The sequence below is a fragment of the Phacochoerus africanus genome, chromosome 1, assembly GCF_016906955.1.
Source record: "Phacochoerus africanus isolate WHEZ1 chromosome 1, ROS_Pafr_v1, whole genome shotgun sequence".
Taxonomy (NCBI): domain Eukaryota; kingdom Metazoa; phylum Chordata; class Mammalia; order Artiodactyla; family Suidae; genus Phacochoerus; species Phacochoerus africanus.
The window spans coordinates 45,401,386-45,419,509 of record NC_062544.1 but is presented as its reverse complement, the minus strand read 5'-3'; the positions used below and the strand labels follow the sequence as shown (position 1 = coordinate 45,419,509).

General features: G+C 39.4%; 2 protein-coding genes across 3 annotated transcripts in view; one reads left to right on the top strand and one right to left on the bottom strand.

Moving 5' to 3' along the window:
- The window catches only part of MTREX (Mtr4 exosome RNA helicase), a 123,821-nt gene extending 106,359 nt beyond the window's left edge, over positions 1-17,462 (top strand). Inside the window, 3 exon segments of the mRNA XM_047760481.1 lie at positions 3,065-3,227; positions 15,689-15,793; positions 17,168-17,462. Coding sequence (XP_047616437.1) covers positions 3,065-3,227; positions 15,689-15,793; positions 17,168-17,220 — 321 coding nt within the window. The 3' untranslated portion in view covers positions 17,221-17,462.
- Positions 17,404-18,124, bottom strand: part of PLPP1 (phospholipid phosphatase 1) — a 98,390-nt gene continuing 97,669 nt past the window's right edge. For both annotated transcript variants that reach the window (XM_047760075.1, XM_047759985.1), the window contains one exon: positions 17,404-17,813. In XM_047760075.1, coding sequence (XP_047616031.1) covers positions 17,682-17,813 — 132 coding nt within the window. In that variant the 3' untranslated portion in view covers positions 17,404-17,681. The remainder of the gene's footprint in view (positions 17,814-18,124) is intronic.

The window sequence follows — 18,124 nt, the reverse complement described above, 5'->3', positions numbered from 1 at the left end:
GAAGAAAACAGGCAAAACACTCTCTGACATCAACATCATGAATGTTTTCTCAGGTCAGTCTCCCAAAGCAATAGAAATTAGAGCAAATACAAACCCATGGGACCTCATCAAACTGAAAAGCTTTTGCACAGCAAAGGAAACCAAAAATAAAACAAAAAGACAACTTTCAGAATGGGAGAAAATAGTGTCAAATGATGCAACTGACAAGGGCTTAATCTCTAGAATATATAAACAACTTATACAACCCAACAGCAAAAAAGCCAATCAATCAATGGAAAAATGGGCAAAAGACCTGAATAGACATTTCTCCAAAGAAGATATACAGATGGCCAACAAACACATGAAAAAATGCTCAACATTGCATAAGAGAAATGCAAATCAAAACTACCATGAGATACCACCTCACACCAGTCAGAATGGCCATCATTAATAAGTCCACAAATAACAAGTGCTGGAGGGGCTGTGGAGAAAAGGGAACCCTCCTGCACTGTTGGTGGAAATGTAAACTGGTACAGCCACTATGGAGAACAGTTTGGAGATAGCTTAGAAATCTATACATAGAACTTCCATATGACCCCGCAATCCCACTCTTGGGCATCTATCTGGACAAAACTCTACTTAAAAGAGACACGTGCACCCGCATGTTCATTGCAGCACTATTCACAATAGCCAGGACATGGAAACAACCCAAATGTCCATCAACAGAGGATTGGATTAGGAAGAAGTGGTATATGTACACAATGGAATACTACTCAGCCATAAAAAAGAATGACATAATGCCATTTTCAGCAACATGGATGGAACTAGAGAATCTCATACTGAGTGAAATGAGCCAGAAAGACAAAGACAAATACCATATGATATCACTTATAACTGGAATCTAATATCCAGCACAAATGAACATCTCCACAGAAAAGAAAATCATGGACTTGGAGAAAAGATTTGTGGCTGCCTGATGGGAGGGAGAGGGAGTGGGAGGGCTCGGGAGCTTGGGCTTATCAGACACAACTTAGAATAGATTTACAAGGAGATCCTGCTGAGTAGCATTGAGAACTATGTTTAGATACTCATGTTGCAACAGAACAAAGGGTAGGGGAAAAAAAAGTAATTGTAATGTATACCTGTAAGGATAACCTGACCCCCTTGCTGTACAGTGGGAAAATAAAAAAAAAAAAAAAAAGGAAAAAAGAGAAAAGAAAAGAATGGAATCTTGGAGTCGCCTGGTCGCCTAGGGACACACATTGTTACTGCTGTGGCTCAGATTCACTCCCTAGCCTGAGAATTTTACACATGCCACAAGCATAGCCCAAAAAAAAGGAATGGCATCTTGATGGATTTAGTTAGCTTTTTTTTTTTTTTTGTCTTTTTAGAGCCACGCTTGCGGCATGTGGAACTTCCCAGGTGAGGGATCAAATTGGAGCTGCAACTATTTTCGGGTTCCTATTGTGGCTCAGCAGGTTAAGGATCTGCATTGTCTCTGTAAGGATGTGGGTTTGATCCCTGGCCTCACCAGTAGGTTAAGGATGCAGCGTTGCCGCAAGCTGCAGTGTAGGTCACAAATGTGGTTCTGATCTGGTGTTGCTATGGCTGTGGCATAGGCATCAGCAGCAGCTCCAATTCCTGGCCTGGGAACTTTCATGCCACAGAGTGTGGCTGTAAAAAAAAGAAAATAGAGAAAGCTGTAAGTACTATAATCTACTGTGGCTGGATCCTCAAAGCCACAGTAGCTTATAGTAATGAATTTGTTGCTTTTATTATTTTCTTAGGAAGAACTGATTTTATCTACCTTTTCAACATTAGAAAGATAGGGAAAGATGAACTCTATGTCTTTGAAAAAGAGGAATGAAGAATGAATCATTAAAAATGGCCCCTTTAGGAGTTCCCGTCGTGGCGCAGTGGTTCACGAATCCGACTAGGAACCATGAGGTTGCGGGTTCGGTCCCTGGCCTTGCTCAGTGGGTTAACGATCCGGCGTTGCCGTGAGCTGTGGTGTAGGTTGCAGACGCGGCTCGGATCCCGCGTTCCTCTGGCTCTGGTGTAGGCCGGTGGCTACAGCTCCGATTCAACCCCTAGCCTGGGAATCTCCATATGCCGTGGGAGCGGCCCAAGAAATAGCAAAAAGACCAATAAAAAAAAAATGGCCCCTATAATGTAACATTTAACATTCCTTAATCTTACTGAGAAATTTAAACTTCTAGAACCAGAAAAGTTGTTATAGGCCTAAGAGTTTTTGATGATTTTGATTACTAAGAAGAAAAGAGTGAATCTTTATTCGTATATGTAGGGAAAGAAAATAATAAGATTTACTTTTTTTTTTCTCCTTTTTCTGGCCATACCTGCAATATATGTTAGTTCCCAGGCCAGGGATTGAATCTGAGGTGCATCTATGGCCTACGCCACAGCTGTGGCAACACCAGATCCTTAACCCACTGTACCAGACTGGGCTGGCGATTGAATAGGCAACCACCAATGCCATCATGACAAGCCAGATTATTAGCCCACTGTGCCACGGCATGAACTCCAAGGTTTACTTTTACTGAAGCATTGTCGGGGGAAAAGCATCATTTTGCCATAGGATTTATGTTTCCCTATGTCTGTTTTGTTGTTGTCTTTTTTTTTATGAAACAATTAAAGACTAGTGAAATGTGACTTTTGAATAGTTTTAATGACAAGTTCTGGGTTTTGTAGAAACAGTATTACTGGGTGAAAATCATGCTTTTGATATGTTTTTCTTAATATAATGCTAAAGCTTTGCTCTTTGATCACTCAACAGTGCAACAGGCACTGTGGCTTCTTAGAAGCAGAATATCTAAATTGTAGGCATGCTACCTAAAAGAAAAAGAAACCTTATAGAATACTGACTTTGGAAACCTAAAGAAAAAGTGATATGGGAAATCATAAGTAAGAAATTCTAAAAGGAATGTATACATGTATGTGTGACTGGGTCTCCTTGCCATACAGTGGAAAATTGACAGAACACTGTAAATCAGCTATAATTGAAAAAAGAAAGATCATTATTTAAAAAAAAAAAAAGAAATTTTAAGTGTATCTCTTATCTTCAAAGGAATGTGCTAAAAGAATTGCAAAAGTTTCAGCAGAAGCCAAATTGGAAATTGATGAGGAGACTTACCTAAGCTCATTTAAACCTCACTTAATGGATGTAGTATATACCTGGGCAACTGGAGCTACATTTGCCCATATCTGCAAAATGACAGATGTCTTTGAAGGTATGGTTAAATTTTGTATACATACGTTTCTTTCTGATATAATATACTTAGGGTGGCATTAATTTACTAAATAAGAATAATATTTTGCCTATGTAGATTAAAAATACTCTTCTCAAATCCTTTGTATTATTTAATAAGCACAGTCTGCTCACTGTAACAGTTGATAATCCTATACCAGAGTCTCTGCAATCACTGGTAAACAAATGATCTCAGTAAGTTCTACTTGTGTAGATATTTTTACTTTTGGTTTTATTCTCTTGGTAATAACCTGATGGTTTGCTCTGTAATTCTACTGAAAAACAGCAGAGCTGAAAGTGCTGTCCATCATTGCATTTCTAATAAATGTTACTCAACTGAAGAAAATTTTTAAATGAAAACATAAAGGTAAAGGAAATATATAAAGAGTAATTATAATGGAATTATAAGCAATTAATAAGCACAATATATAAAGAAAACTATATAGAAATGCTGTATTTAGGAGTTCCCGTTGTGGCGCAGTGGAAGCGAATCCAACTAGGAATCATGACATTGCGGGTTCGATCCCTGGCCTCACTCAGTGGGTTAAGGATCTGGCGTTGCTGTGAGCTGTGGTGTAGGTCGCAGACATGGCTCAGATCCTATGTTGCTGTGGCTGTTGCGTAGGTCGGCAGCTATAGCTCTGATTCAGCCCCTAGCTTGGGAACCTCTCTGTGCTGTGGGTGCGGCCCTAAAAATAAATATAGCAAAAAAAAAGAAATGCTATATTTATTGCAAAAAGGTTGGCTTATGTAAGTATAATGAATTGTGTTTATATTGAACTTTCTTGAAAATAATGAGACTAGACTTCAAAGAGATCATTGTAAGAATATTTATTTATTATTATTATTATTTTTTTTGTCTTTTTGCCGTTTCTAGGGCCGCTCCTGCGGCATATGGAGGTTCCTGGGCTAGGGGTCAAATTGGAGCTGTAGCCTCCAGCCTACACTACAGCCACAACAATGTGGGATCCGAGCTGCGTCTTTGACCAACACCACAGCTCACGACAACGCCAGATCCTTAATCTACTGAGCAAGGCCAGGGAACGAACCCGTAACTTCATGGCTCCTAGTCAGATTTGTTAACTACTGAGCCACAATTGGAACTCTTATAAGAATATTTAAAATACTACCATTACTTATTAGTTTATTTTGAGAAAAATTATATTTTTAACACACCTTGTGTTGCCTTGCTTCTTACCTGATAGTACTAAAAACTAATAGATAACTTATGAATCAATAACTTTTATGATGCATAGGTTAAACATCTCTGCAACAGAAATCAACTTTGAGCCTTTACTTCACTCTATTGCATCTTATAGGTTTTAAAGTTTAAAATATTTAGTTTATAGTATATTATTTTTTAATTAAGGTCTGTTGGTTTAGTCCTTTACCTAAAGTTTATTTCTAATCTTTCATTAAATGATCATTAGTAATATGGTCTCCAAATCTTTTTTCTGAATACTATATTCTGTTATTAGGAAGGTCATTATTTATTAGGTAACTACTGTGTGCCAGGCATTGTGCTGATAAGTGTTTTATATAATTTAGATATAACCATGAAAATAGCACACCAGAGTAGATTTTATTTGCACTTTGCATAAGGAGACTGATTTTTAAAAGGTAAATAATTGGCCAGGGTAATGAGGTTTTATAGTATATGATGGCACTACGATTTGAATTCTGGCCCCTGTGACTACAAGTCAGATGGTAATCAATAATTCCACCTAAGAAGCATAAACTTTTTCCCTGAATTTTGAGTCATCCAGAGACTTCCTGAATATTGCCAAAGAGTATACCATCCATCCACTGGAAATCCATACTTATAGGAATGGTAAAAAGTCGATAATAATTTACGGTGGATAGCTACAGTTGAGGCTGTGAGAAGAGAAAAGTATGACATCCTCACCTCACTTGTGAACATTGTTTAACACACAGGAACCCAGGTAGACATATGACAGCTTGTGTGTTTCAGAGACACAAAGGGAATCAAATACAGCATCACCACTCTTGGGTCTGACTTCTTTTTGGAACATAAAGGATGAAACTAATGACTGTCCTGTGCCTAAATTCTAAGACTTGTTATTATAGCTCATGTTTATATAATATCTGCTTCTCTGAGAAGGCAAACACAAATGGCATAAAACATTAGTGGTGCATAATAGAAAGTAGTTATTGTTTAGTATGCTTGTTTTATGAAAAATGAAGGGGTTATAGACCTGAAATCTAGGGAAGCCTTATAATATCTTTGTGGGTTATTTTTGTTTTCTTTGTACTTAAATGGGAAAGTTACCACAGTATGGAAGGTAAATCCTAAACTGCTAAAACTGAAAACAGTTTGTATCTCTCCCACCTATGAGTCGATGCTTTCATAGCATGCAAGCATTCCTGAAATCTGTTTTGCCTCCTTTTAATTCCTTGGGGCTATTTTGATGTCACAATTTGCTTGAGAAATCTAAGTTTGAGGAGTTCCCGTCGTGGCACAGTGGTTAACAAATCCGACTAGGAACCATGAGGTTGCGGGTTTGATCCCTGGCCTTGCTCAGTGGGTTAAGGATCTGGCGTTGCCATGAGCTTTGGTGTGCGTTGCAGACGCGGCTCGGATCCCAGGTTGCTGTAGCCGGTGGCTACAGCGCCGATTCGACCCCTAGCCTGGGGACCTCCACGTGCGGCAGGAGCGGCCCTAGAAAAGGCAAAAAGACCAAAAAAAAAAAAAAAGGTTGAAAATTGAAAGTTTCACTTTATAACTATAACATGAAATGAGTCTAACATCATTGCAATTTTCATGGTACCATTATATCAGCTATGATTTTTCTTTCTAAAGTTGGGATAGACTATGTATTAGCTAATAAAAGTGAAATTATATAATTAAACAGCAAAAAAAATTAACTGAGAATCTTGATTTATTTAGGGGATAGTATTTTCTTTTTCTTTCCTACTGTGTCTCCCCACCACAGTAGCCATTCTCTGCTCATCTTGTTACTGTACATGTTATATATAATTGGAAAAATACTATAATCAAAGCACTAGTCCATAGAATACTGTCTTTATTTTTACAGGCAGAAAGTGACTGCATTGGAACTTTTTAATGTGCTATGTATGGTCAAGTGCCTAATCATGTCCTGTCACAAGCCTCAGAAGTAGTTTTAAGTATTTTTCAAACATGAGCTGGGGTTAACATTGTAATGATTAAAGCCATATGTTAAAGGGATGTCTGATAGAAGAGTTTATACTGTGATTCAGTTGAGGAATTTTGAAGATCTCTTATAAATAATCATTTCCTCTGTTATCATCCTAAAAAAAAAATGTTAGAATGTCATTGTTTTTTATTTCTATCAGTTAAATTTGAATAACAATTAAAATGTATTTGTATGGGCTATAGCCTAGGGTTTCAGTCTGCTGATTCAAATAGTAGATCCATTGTAACCTAGACAGAGGCTGAGGCCATTATTATTCGTATCTGTCTATACAAAAACAGTATTGTACTCTTCACTCTGCCTGAAGGGTTTGCCTTCCACTAAGCACATGTAATCAGGAAAGGTCCCTATGACAAATTATCATTTGAAACTGTTTATTGCACTGCCTGCCATAGGTTTATAAAGCACTTGCTCTGGTGCTTTCCTATTCTCTGCCTCCACCACATGCTCTTCTCAAAGGCCTTTCAACTGACATAGTTTTTTACCCTTCCCTTGGACAGGGTACATCGATGTCATAAGGGATTTTCCAGTGGATTTATTTTAAAATATTTTTGCTAATAGTACTAGAATAAATTCTTAGTATGTATAATTTCCGTGTTTGTATTTTGGCACTATTTTAGTACTTAAAGACTTAGGAATTAGTACCTGATACTTAACTGCTTTGATGAATAATTAACTGAGACCCTAGTGGGGATTAGGAATTGTGCCGACTGTAGTGCAAGCAACAGCCCTGGTGCTCCCAGAAGAGTTTCAGCCTAAGCTGTGATGTAGTGGTAAATGATTGTAGGAAAATACAATTCTGATCCTAACCTCAGGCTTCAATAACCACTTAGATAGGAATATTAAATCAGATTCAGGGCATGAACTGTGGGGAACCACATTTGGAAATGCTAGAAAGGTGGAGATAGAAATAAATACCTCTCCAAATAAAGAAATGTATTGATTTCTGTCATCAGTTAGAATCAAAGTGATTTTATTCAAGAACCAGATGAACCTGATGTTTGTAATATTACCCTTAAAGCATGTGTGCTCAAATGCCCATCAGGGAGTTCCCTTCATGGCACAGCAGAAATGAATCTGACTAGGAACCATGAGAATGTGGGTTCGATCCCTGGCTTCACTCAGTGGGTTAAGGATCGGTGCTGCTGTGGGCTGTGGTGTAGATCGCAGACGTAGTCTGGATCCCGTGTTGCTGTGGCTGTGGCATAGGCCAGTGGCTACAGATCCGATTCAACCCCTAGCCTGGGAACCTCCATATGCTGCGGGTGTGGCCCTTAAAAAAAAAAGTCTGTCGGGCGAACAGTTAATTCTGTTTTATTCACATAGTGGTTGAAGGAGTGAAGAACTGACAGATTCATGCTAAAATGTGGATGAGCTTTGAACACATTAAGGTTCTAAGTGAAAGGAGGGAGATGCAAAGGCCCCCTACTGTATGATTCAGTTTCTGTGAAATGTCCGAATCCATAGAGATGGAAAGTAGATTTGTGGTTGCCATGGGCTGGGGGAAGGGAGAGTGACTGCTGAATGGGTATGGGTTTCTGTTTGGTGATAAAAACATTCTGAACTTGGGAGTTTCCATTGTGGCTCAGTGAGTTAAGAACATGATGCTGTTTCCATGAGGATGCAGGTTTGATCCCTGCCTTCCTCAGTGGGTTAAGGTTCTGGCATTGCTGCAAGCTGAGGTGTAGGTCACAGATGCAGCTCTGCTCCAATGTGGCTGTGGGTTAGCTGCAGCAGCTGCAGCGCCAATTCAGCCCCTCGCCTGGTAACTTACATATTGGTGCAGGTGTGGCCATAAAAATAAAATCAAATAAAAAAAATCAAATCAGATAATGATTATGGTTGTACAACTCCAGATATATGAAAAACTACTGAATCGTATACTTAATTAAAAGGGTGAATTTTATGGTATGTGAATTAATCCCAGTATGAGTTCTTCCAGGGTGGTGATGTAAACGTGAGTGTAAAATTGAGCGGTGACAGTGAGCTCTATGCTTTAAAGTGGTGAATTTCATGTGTATTTTACCAAATTTTGTGTGTATTTTTTTAAAAAAGGCTGTGACTAGTAAGAATTCCGTTTCATCTTCCATTCTGGCCAGACCAGAAAAAAAGATTTGTAACAAACCATTAGATTGTTAGTCTATTTATTTCTGTTTCTGGTCCCCTTCAGATTGCCTAGGGATGGGTCATGGCTTTGGGTCCCATGTCTGACTCTTAATCTGGGTGGCCCTAATTGATGAGGCAGTATGATTTCCAAAGTTGGGAGTAAGGAGAACTCTTGGACTGCAGAGAACTGTGTAGGATGGAAGTATGCTGGATAATTCACTACTTCACAGTAGTCTTCATTAATCCCCATGGGGAATAGCCTTTATGCTGCAGACAGCTATGGGTGGTGTTTGTACAGACACAATGATTTGTTGGCAAGAGTCTGAGGCCAACAAGCCATAGCCCTTGTATGTGCAACCCTGTACCTCCTGGCCTCATTTTCTGTCTCTCCCCTTCCCGCCTTTTTTTTGGCTGTCCTGTGACCAGATTCTAGCCTGGGATCAGATTCTAGCTGCAGCACAGTGTGTACTACAGCTGTGGCACCTGGGGCAATGCTGGATCATTGGCCCATTGTAGGCCCCGAACCTACATCCCAATGCTCCAAAGATGCTGCCGATCCCATTGCACCCCTGTGGGAACTCCATGGCCTCATTTTCTTAATTGTTCTCCTGTCATCTGAAACTGTCAGAACTCACTTTTCCAGAAATTTGAGTTGGAGTGTTTACAAAATGTGACATGGCAGTGCTTGCTGGCTGATGTGTGTTCACTTTCTTTAGTTTGTACTTTATTAATCTTAGTCATTACTTCATGTAGTTTTGGCCTCTGATAGCCTTTGCAGATTCTGCCTGTTAACATGAGTTTCTCAATTTGTAGAAATAAAAAACAATGTCAGGTTATCTCTGCCAGTACACATTTGAAATCAGTCAAAACAAAGTTTGTAAGTGAAGGCACCTGGGTCTCCGATGCCCTTGTGTAGCAGTTTTATAAAGGTTTTCATTTCTTTTCTAAGTGACCTGTGAAATCTCTGTTCCTTTTTAAAGTGCTATATAATTTTTAGCCATTGCCTAATTTAATTCTCTTAGAATAGAAGCATTTACAAAATACACATTTACTCTTTGGTTGTGTGGGTAATGCAATGTTCATTATCTTTTCCATCCCAACTCCCACCCTCTCTCTAGACACCCAAGTTACTGCAGCTAGGTTTCCTCTTTCAGTGCAAAGCATAACTGGAGCCCAGCATTCCTAGCAACTGAGAACAGAAATAACAAATATAGCCAGCATTTATTGATTGCTATTGTGCTACTGACCCTTGTTAAGCACTTTTTTTTTTGGGGGGGGGGTGTTTTTTGCCTTTTCTAGGGCCACTTCCCACGGCATATGGAGGTTCCCAGGCTAGTTGTCTAATCGGAGCTGTAGCCACCGGCCTATGCCAGGGCCACAGCAATGTGGGATCCAAGCCGTGTCTGTGACCTACACCACAGCTCACGGTAATGCTGGATCATTAACCCACTAAGCAAGGCCAGGGATTGAACCCGAAACCTCTTGGTTCCTAGTCAGATTCCTTAACCACTGTGCCATGACGGCAACTCCCTTTGTTAAGCACTTTCTATAATTTCATTCATTTCTCAGAATAACTCTGTGAGGTATAGGAACTGTTTTTATCTCCACCTTATAAATGAGTAAACAAAATTTTTTCATAGGTTAATAGAAAAGATTTGGAAAGTAATGAATTTGGAACTTTTGCATTTGAAGTGCCTATTTTGGCAATAGTATCTAGCTGAAATCAACAGTACTGTTTTGTTTTTGTGACAGTTTTTATAATTATGGCTTATTAATAAAAAAGTGAGTGGCTTTCATTTATTTAAGTAAAAAGTTACAGCAGAAAGCTGTGGTTATTCTAATAATATTAAAAATACTGCACCATCCAGAAGCTTATGTTTGAATCAGGACCGAGACAGACTCACCAGTGTTCCTATTGGCATTTGAATTAATGGTGCAGAAGACTTTTGAGCAGTAGAGGAGCCCTCTTCCTCCTGGGATGCAAAGAGTGGGGGATAGGTTGCCCACCTGCCTACAGGACTGCTGTTGCCCTTGTTATGCTTGTTCCTACACGAGGGAGTCCTATGGGAGAGGGAATAGGGGCTGAACCATTCATCCAGGGGAAGAGGTAAAGCTGCTTTCCATTTGAAAAGGCTTGAATTTGACAGTGAAACTGGAGATGCTGCCTTCTGATCCTACCATGGTTAGTGGCCATTCTGGCAGCCTCCTGTTCCTAGAGTATAGGCTGTCCTCTTACTCATATTTGTAAAGCTGCTTAGTTGTGTTTGCTTCATGTTTTTGTTTTCACCCCCTTCCTTTCCCCATTGTATTTTCAGGCTGTTTTATGTGTTTTTTTATCCCTTCTCACCTGGGAAACTGTCCTCCAGATGCCATTAAAACCTGCTTCCTCCCCCCACTTTTAGGCCATTAACTGAGTTTTCTCCTTCCCTAGTCCTGTCTGTTCATTCTACAGTTAATTTTCTCAGCCAAGGGCACAGCAAAAACAACAAAACAAACTAGTTAATCTTCAACTTTTATAAGGTTCCAGCTTGTAAAACTCAAAAGATTTTTCTTTTGTGAACTCTTATCCTTCAAATAGAAAGGGAAGCCATTGTTTGCAAGGGTAGCTGATAGAGGCAGTTATCACTGCTGTTTCCAGTGAGGGTATCAGGAGACTTGTTTTCTAATCATAGATGTAAAGGTATTGACCTGAATCTGAAAGGCATTGCCACCTCTAAGGTTTACTTGTAAAATGGTAGTAGAATGTTGGAGGTGGCTAATGACATAGTCCCCTCCTACTAGGAAACGACATCTATGAAACCACTCATCTTTTCTGTTAAAGGTTACTAGTAAAAGAAGCAGCAAGTCTGTTTCATCTGTTCTGTTAATTTTCAAAATCTTTTAATATAGTTTATTGGTGTCAGAATTGAGTTGTCTAAGTAATAGGAAGTAAACACCAGGTGTATGTCACATAGCTGCTTCCTCATTCTTCTGGGGACCTGCTGTGGAGAGGACATGGCCACTCTGCTTAGAGAAAAGCTTGCTTCTGAGCCACAGTTCCCTTTTCCTAGCCTTAGAGAGAGAATTAGGAGGCAACTGAGATTGTTCTTCCATCTGCCTTATGCACCACCAACCTGAATCAGTCTAATAATTCACTTTATCTAGTCCATATACTTTCACAGCAGAGTTCTGCTGGGAAAAATTGTGTCCTTTGGTGTCATCAAAAGCCTTGGTCTGTAACCTCAGAATCACATTAGACCTTCCTAGTAATAATAGAAATCACAGTAGCAGTAGCAGGAGGAGGAGGAGGAGATTATTGAGCACCAGCTAGGTACCTGACACTTTGAACATTCTATTCTACCTCATTTAGTCTTTCCCACAGTTTGCTAGTAGTTCCTCAAGTAGTAGATAGGGCAGCGAAAGTGTAATACCTGGTCTGTCTACCTCCAGAGACTGTTTCGTGCAGGACTTCTCTCTGGCTCTAAGACTTCTCTTAGAGGCAATTCCAGATGCTCACTGCTCCTCTTAAGCATCTACCTAACTTTGCCCGAGCTTTCTAGGTGATCACTCCTGCTTCAGAGGAAAAGGAGATGTCATCAGACCTGTCTTCTTAGCCTCGAAATTCATGTGCATATATCCTTTCCCTTATTCTTTCCTCTTCAGAGGAAATTGCTCTCAGTCCCAGGGCCTTCCTCCACTCTTTTCTGCACCCTCCTTAGTCTTGAATCACATCGTTTTTGCTACCATTGTAGCATATAAATATGTTTCTATTTATCGTCCATATCTTCTCCAGCTGCCAACACAACTTACAGTGTTTTAAGAGCAAGAGCATAAATCCTGGTCTTAAATCCTACCCACTCACTCGGTTGGTGATCATGGGAAAGTTACTTAACTGTGCCCCAGTTTTCTTGGTTATAAAATGGGAAGGATAATAGATAATAATGCATGTAGAACCTTTAGCACAATGCCTGGCACATATTCGTAAGTATTAGCTGCTATAGTCATGTTTTATTAAGAGTTATCTCATTGTAATCATCACTCTCAATCCTTCCTTCCTTTCACAGGGCAGGCTTGTAGTCAGAAATAGACCTTCTTTAGTTCCCTATGTCCTGTTTTCTTCTTGAGCCATAGTAATCTAATGCCCCATTTCACTGATCACAAGTCACCACTCTGATTCAGGAAACAGACTATCTGATTGGATCCTACTTGCCAATTTCCACTGCTTCCTACTTCTTGAAACCCATTACTGCACATTCTTTGGCATTACTTGGTAATGAAGATTTATAATAGAAATGAGAAGCTTAGAGTAAGGCCTAAAAATCTTAAGTATTTATAATTTTTTTCATAATTATTTTATCTTTGTTGTTGTTGTTGTTGTTGTTGTTAGGGCTGCACCCACGGCATATGGAGGTTCCCAGGCTAGGGGTCAAATCAGAGCTACAGCTGCCAGCCTTCACCATAGATCATGGCAATGCCAGATCCTCAACCCACTGAGTGAGGCCAGGGATTGAACCTGTATCCTTAGTTTCCGCTGAGCCACGATGGGAACTCCCAATTTTTTCTTAATTATTTTAAATGTATAAACTGAATTTAACTCTAAGTTGACATTTATGAAAGTAATACATTACAGAAAATTTGGAAAATATAGATAAATCATTTTTATGAGGGACTTTAACCTAATCTGGTTAAATGCTTGTGTTGTAGAATCTGTCTGGATTCAGATTCTTTTATTTATTCATTTTTTTTGTCTTTTTGCTATTTCTTGGGCCGCTCCCGCGGCATATGGAGGTTCCCAGGCTAGGGGTCTAATTGGAGCTGTAGCCACCGGCCTATGCCAGAGCCACAGCAATGCGGGATCCGAGCCGCGTCTGCAACCTATACCACAGCTCACGGCAACGCCGGATCGTTAACCCACTGAGCAAGGGCAGGGACCGAACCCACAACCTCATGGTTCCTAGTTGGATTCGTTAACCACTGCGCCACGACGGGAACTCCCTGGATTCAGATTCTGACTCCACCATTTACTTGGCTCAGATTTTGGTCAAGTTATATGTATAACTTCTGGGAATTGCTCCTTTTCCCTTTTTATAAAATAGGGATAATAGTACTTGTCTCACGGAATTGTCAGACAAGAAAATTTATATAAAACATTATAGACCTGCTACAGAGTAAGTGCTCAGAAAATGTTGGACATTAGCTTTTTTTCTCAAAATGTGTTCAGTCTTATTTTGTTTTTCCTTGATGCCTAAATATAAATATCAATATACTCTCCTGTAATACAAGAAAGCCAGTCTCTCCTGTAAGATGTGTCTATATGTGGAGGTGAGCTGTCATTCTTGACCCTAGTTCTCCAAGAACTCCATGAACCTTTTAATGGGAAGAGGGAAAGGACAAAAAGTATGAACTTAGAATTTTTTGGCTCAGGGGCTATATATTATGACCTTAGATTTCTTTAGAGCGTTGTCTTTGTCACAGAATTTGTGCATCTCATCTCTCATGTGAGATAAATCCAGAGTTAAGTAGAATAACCCCTTTGTTTAAATTGCATTTATTATAATTTATCTTACAAATGAAAAGGAAATAAGACAGTAGAATAAGGTGCTTGATCATAGAGCTAATTACTTAGCAACAGAATCTGACCTAGAAGTCAGGTCACCATCCGGTTTTCTTTCCTCTAACTCCTGGAGTCAGCTCACCGCTTTGAACCAAGTCTAAAGTAAGTGAAATCCTGTATGTAGCAGATGATAGCATCCTTTTAAGAGAAGTATCCCCATTTATCTTTTAAGGTGACTCAAATCACGGTGGTGGTCTTTTGAACCAAGCTCATCCCGTAAACCTCTGCTATGAAATAGCATTTTGTGTTCTGCTTGCTGTGGCTCATAGCTGGGTTCAGAGACCAGGCATGTTGTCCTTGCATGCGCAGGCCCCTGTATAGCATTCTCAGCCTCCTGGGATTGTCCTGCAGAAAGAAAGGTGTTGTACATGTGCATGGGCACTTCCTGCTGAATTATGGCCTGTATGTTTGCCTTTGTTTAAGCTCACATTGCATTCTTCTTTATGACTGAAATCTTCCCTGTTTTTCCCCCTTGGGCACATTAGACATAATGTGAACGGCATTGAGAGGTAAAAAGTAGCCCGTGACACTGCACAGTGTATTACAAGAACTTGATAAGTGTTAGTGAATTGTTCCAGCACTAAATGAGGACCTAAATTGTGAATTCACACTTTTTTTTTTACCTTTAAGAAAACAATTTGTATTTAAAAGTTATTTCATAAAAAGTATTGGAGTGAATATATAGTCATTTAGGAATGATTCTATTGGGCTAGATTGCCTATCAGAGAATTGATATTTGTAATATATTTCAGACAGGAAAAATGAAATCCAAGAACTTTAAACTTAGGCAGGTGGCACTTAGGGAAAGGACGCCAAGGCCCCTCCTTGTGCAACAGTCTGATGAAGTGAAACTGTTTACAACTTTGCCTTTGATGCAAGACACTCAAATCCAGTGGAAAGAGAATGGTGATCTCTTTTATGCTTCATTGAGGACACACTGTATGAAGAAAGTACTGATTAAAGAGTCTATTTAGGATTCAGTATAACTGACTGCATCTTTAAAAATGACAAATCTGATCCTGTCACTCCCCTGCTTAAAAGATCCCTGCTGCATTCTTTCACAGGATAGTATCTGGAGGCCTTTGTAGGCCACACTCAGCCTTGAACAGCTGGAGTCTGTTAGGCTTTTCTGCGTTGCCCCAGTATGGGGTCTTCCCTTGTCACTGCCTGACAGGGACCTCATTCTTATAAGAGACCCACGTTCTCTGTCACTGTATGTCACCTTTTTTGGCCTTCACCCATGTTGCTCTCTCCTTTGCTTCTAAGGCATTTTGTTGACTTAGCTCTGAAAGAGCAAGTGTCAACATGTTATGTAATAATAGATCCTTGACTCTCTCTACCATTAATCAAGACTAGGAATTAAGCTTTTCATCTTCGTAGTCTTTCTGGTGCCTTGCAGTCACGAGACAAGTTTACTAGCTGATTTACTGTAGGAGAAGTCCCTCAAAGTACTGTTAGTTAATCATGTTATGTACATCTTCTTCTTAACAAAAGTTCTGCTACTCTTGATCATTTCCACTTTACATATGATTTGTTTGCTTTTCTGTCCAGGCAGCATAATTCGCTGTATGAGGCGCCTGGAAGAACTACTTCGACAAATGTGTCAAGCAGCAAAAGCCATTGGAAACACTGAGCTGGAAAATAAATTTGCAGAAGGTCAGTATCCAACCTGTTAAGCTTTTTCTAATAATTTACGCAAATCCTGTTGATATTTGAGCTGTTGACCACAATCTAGGATGTCATTTTCAGACATTCTCCACTGAATTGCCATGGAGTGTCTGTTGGAAAAAAGTTTGTAAATGAATATATATAAAATTTCAAAATATTTGTTGGGCCTTATTTTATGCCAGGCATTGTTTTAAAGCCCTAGGGAATGTAGCAGTGAACAACAGCAACAACAAAAAAACCAAAAAGCCTGCCTTAATGGAGCTTATATTCTAGTGCAGGGAGATGGACAGTAAACAAGTCAACAATTGAACTATATCAAGTAGTGATAAAAACAAAAGAAATAGTAAGGAACTGGAGGATAGATGTGATGGCCTGGCGTCCTCCTGCCTCAGATGGTGGCATTTAGGCCCTTCATTATCTTCACATTACTTCATATTACTATAGGTGGGCAACTGCAAGAGGCCAGTGTGGCCAGAGCAAGAGTGAACAGTGGATAGTATAGCAGGGGTTGGAGGAAGAAAAGAAATGGTCATGTAGCTTCCAGCCCTTAAAATGATTGCGGTTTTTGAGCAAAGGATTGGTGTGCTCTGACTTGGATTTTACAAGGCAATTCTTGCTGCTGCCTTGTAGGTAAGTCTGTAGATTAGCAAGAGGTGGAAGCAGGAAGTCCAGATCAAGAAAGGATAGCTAGACCAGGGTGGCAGTAATGAGGAGAGGGATACATGGCTTGCAGGTAATTTCATTCCATCTGAATGTTGACCAAAAAAAGGACTGTGAGTTAAAACATCAAAGAATAGCAGCCACATTGTTGCTCTGAGTTGGTTGCTCACAGTCAAACCTCGAGATTTCTGCTATCAATTTATTAAGAGCTTTGCAAAAACTGACACAGATTTTCACATTGTTAAATAGAGGCAGACCTACTTAATCACTCTGAGTTTGTCTAGTTATATAAACTTTCTAAATAATGTTTGTCCTGCCTTAGTCCAGAAAGAATTTCACAGGGTATCAAATACAGTGTGTGTCTCATTATAGGTTGAAAACTCATGATTTTGGGTCAACTAACTTTGACAGTTTTTCCTTTCAGGTCTTTTTGAATAGCCTCCCCACCCCACCCCCAAGGTAATCTTTATAGAGTCGAGAGTCATAAGAACAGGGGACAGGGGTCTGGTTTTTAAATTTCCCATTCTCAGAGGTGGCTGTGAGCTCCTCTAGGTACGTTTCAGACCAGCAAGGATTTTGTATTTTCCAGGCTGCCCTTTCACCAATTTAATCAAGATTGTTGTGCTGTCTTTGAAACCCCAGTGGAGAGAATTACGTTCTTTGTGGTCTTGACAATTTAAACCATATTTTCTTCTCTCGTAGGAATCACCAAAATCAAGAGAGATATTGTGTTTGCTGCCAGCCTCTACTTATAAAGAATCAGCTAAAGGAATGTGAGATTTTTAAATTGTTCGCCACCTGTCGATTACAGTTGACTACAAATGCCTACAAGTATTGATTTGGTTTTCCCATCTCAAGACAGTTGTCCTCAAACATTTTAATATGTATTGTGCTTAAATCAAGCATCATTCTAAGAAAGCATATTACATAAACATTTGTACATAAGCATTACATTTTTTAATAAAAAATGTACAAGTGGGGCATTGTTTTAGTGAAAGGCTTGAAATTTTTTTTAATGAACTTAGAGCTATTAGATAACCATTGTGTTAAATGTAACTATATACACACAGGTAAAGTGGGCATTCAAGAGGTATAGCAGCAGCAGTCCCTTAAAGGCTTGTACACCGGGAAGAAAGACGCATCCTCTTGCTTACTGGTTGCAATCATTTTCCTTTAGAAAGCAGGCCAGCTTCATCTGGGCACTCTGCCACCACATTCAGGGTTGGTGACTGTTCCGATAGTGATTCCCCGTCGTTGGTGTTTCGTGCAGAGTTGTATGAGAGTCCTCTTCTTTCCTTTCTTTAAAAGGAGAATTTCTCTCCTTGAAGAAATCTGATACATATACAGCCTATATAGAACAGGTAACATTTAGAATGGGGAAAGTACTTAATGATACAATTTAAATAAGTTTTAAAAGTATATATAAATTTGCAATAAGCAGTTTGCAAAAATAAAAGGATATACATTAGAAGGGTATACAGGTTAGAGGTATAAACTAGTGGCTAACAGGAATTTAAAAAAAAAAAAAAAAAGACATTCTGAGAATTACTTTGCTATGTTGTGGGCAAACAGCTTCACTCTGCCAGCCCTAATGAAGTGTCATTCTTCATGTAAATTTGTTTTTGTTTCTGTTTTTTCAATTCATACCAAAAAGAAAAC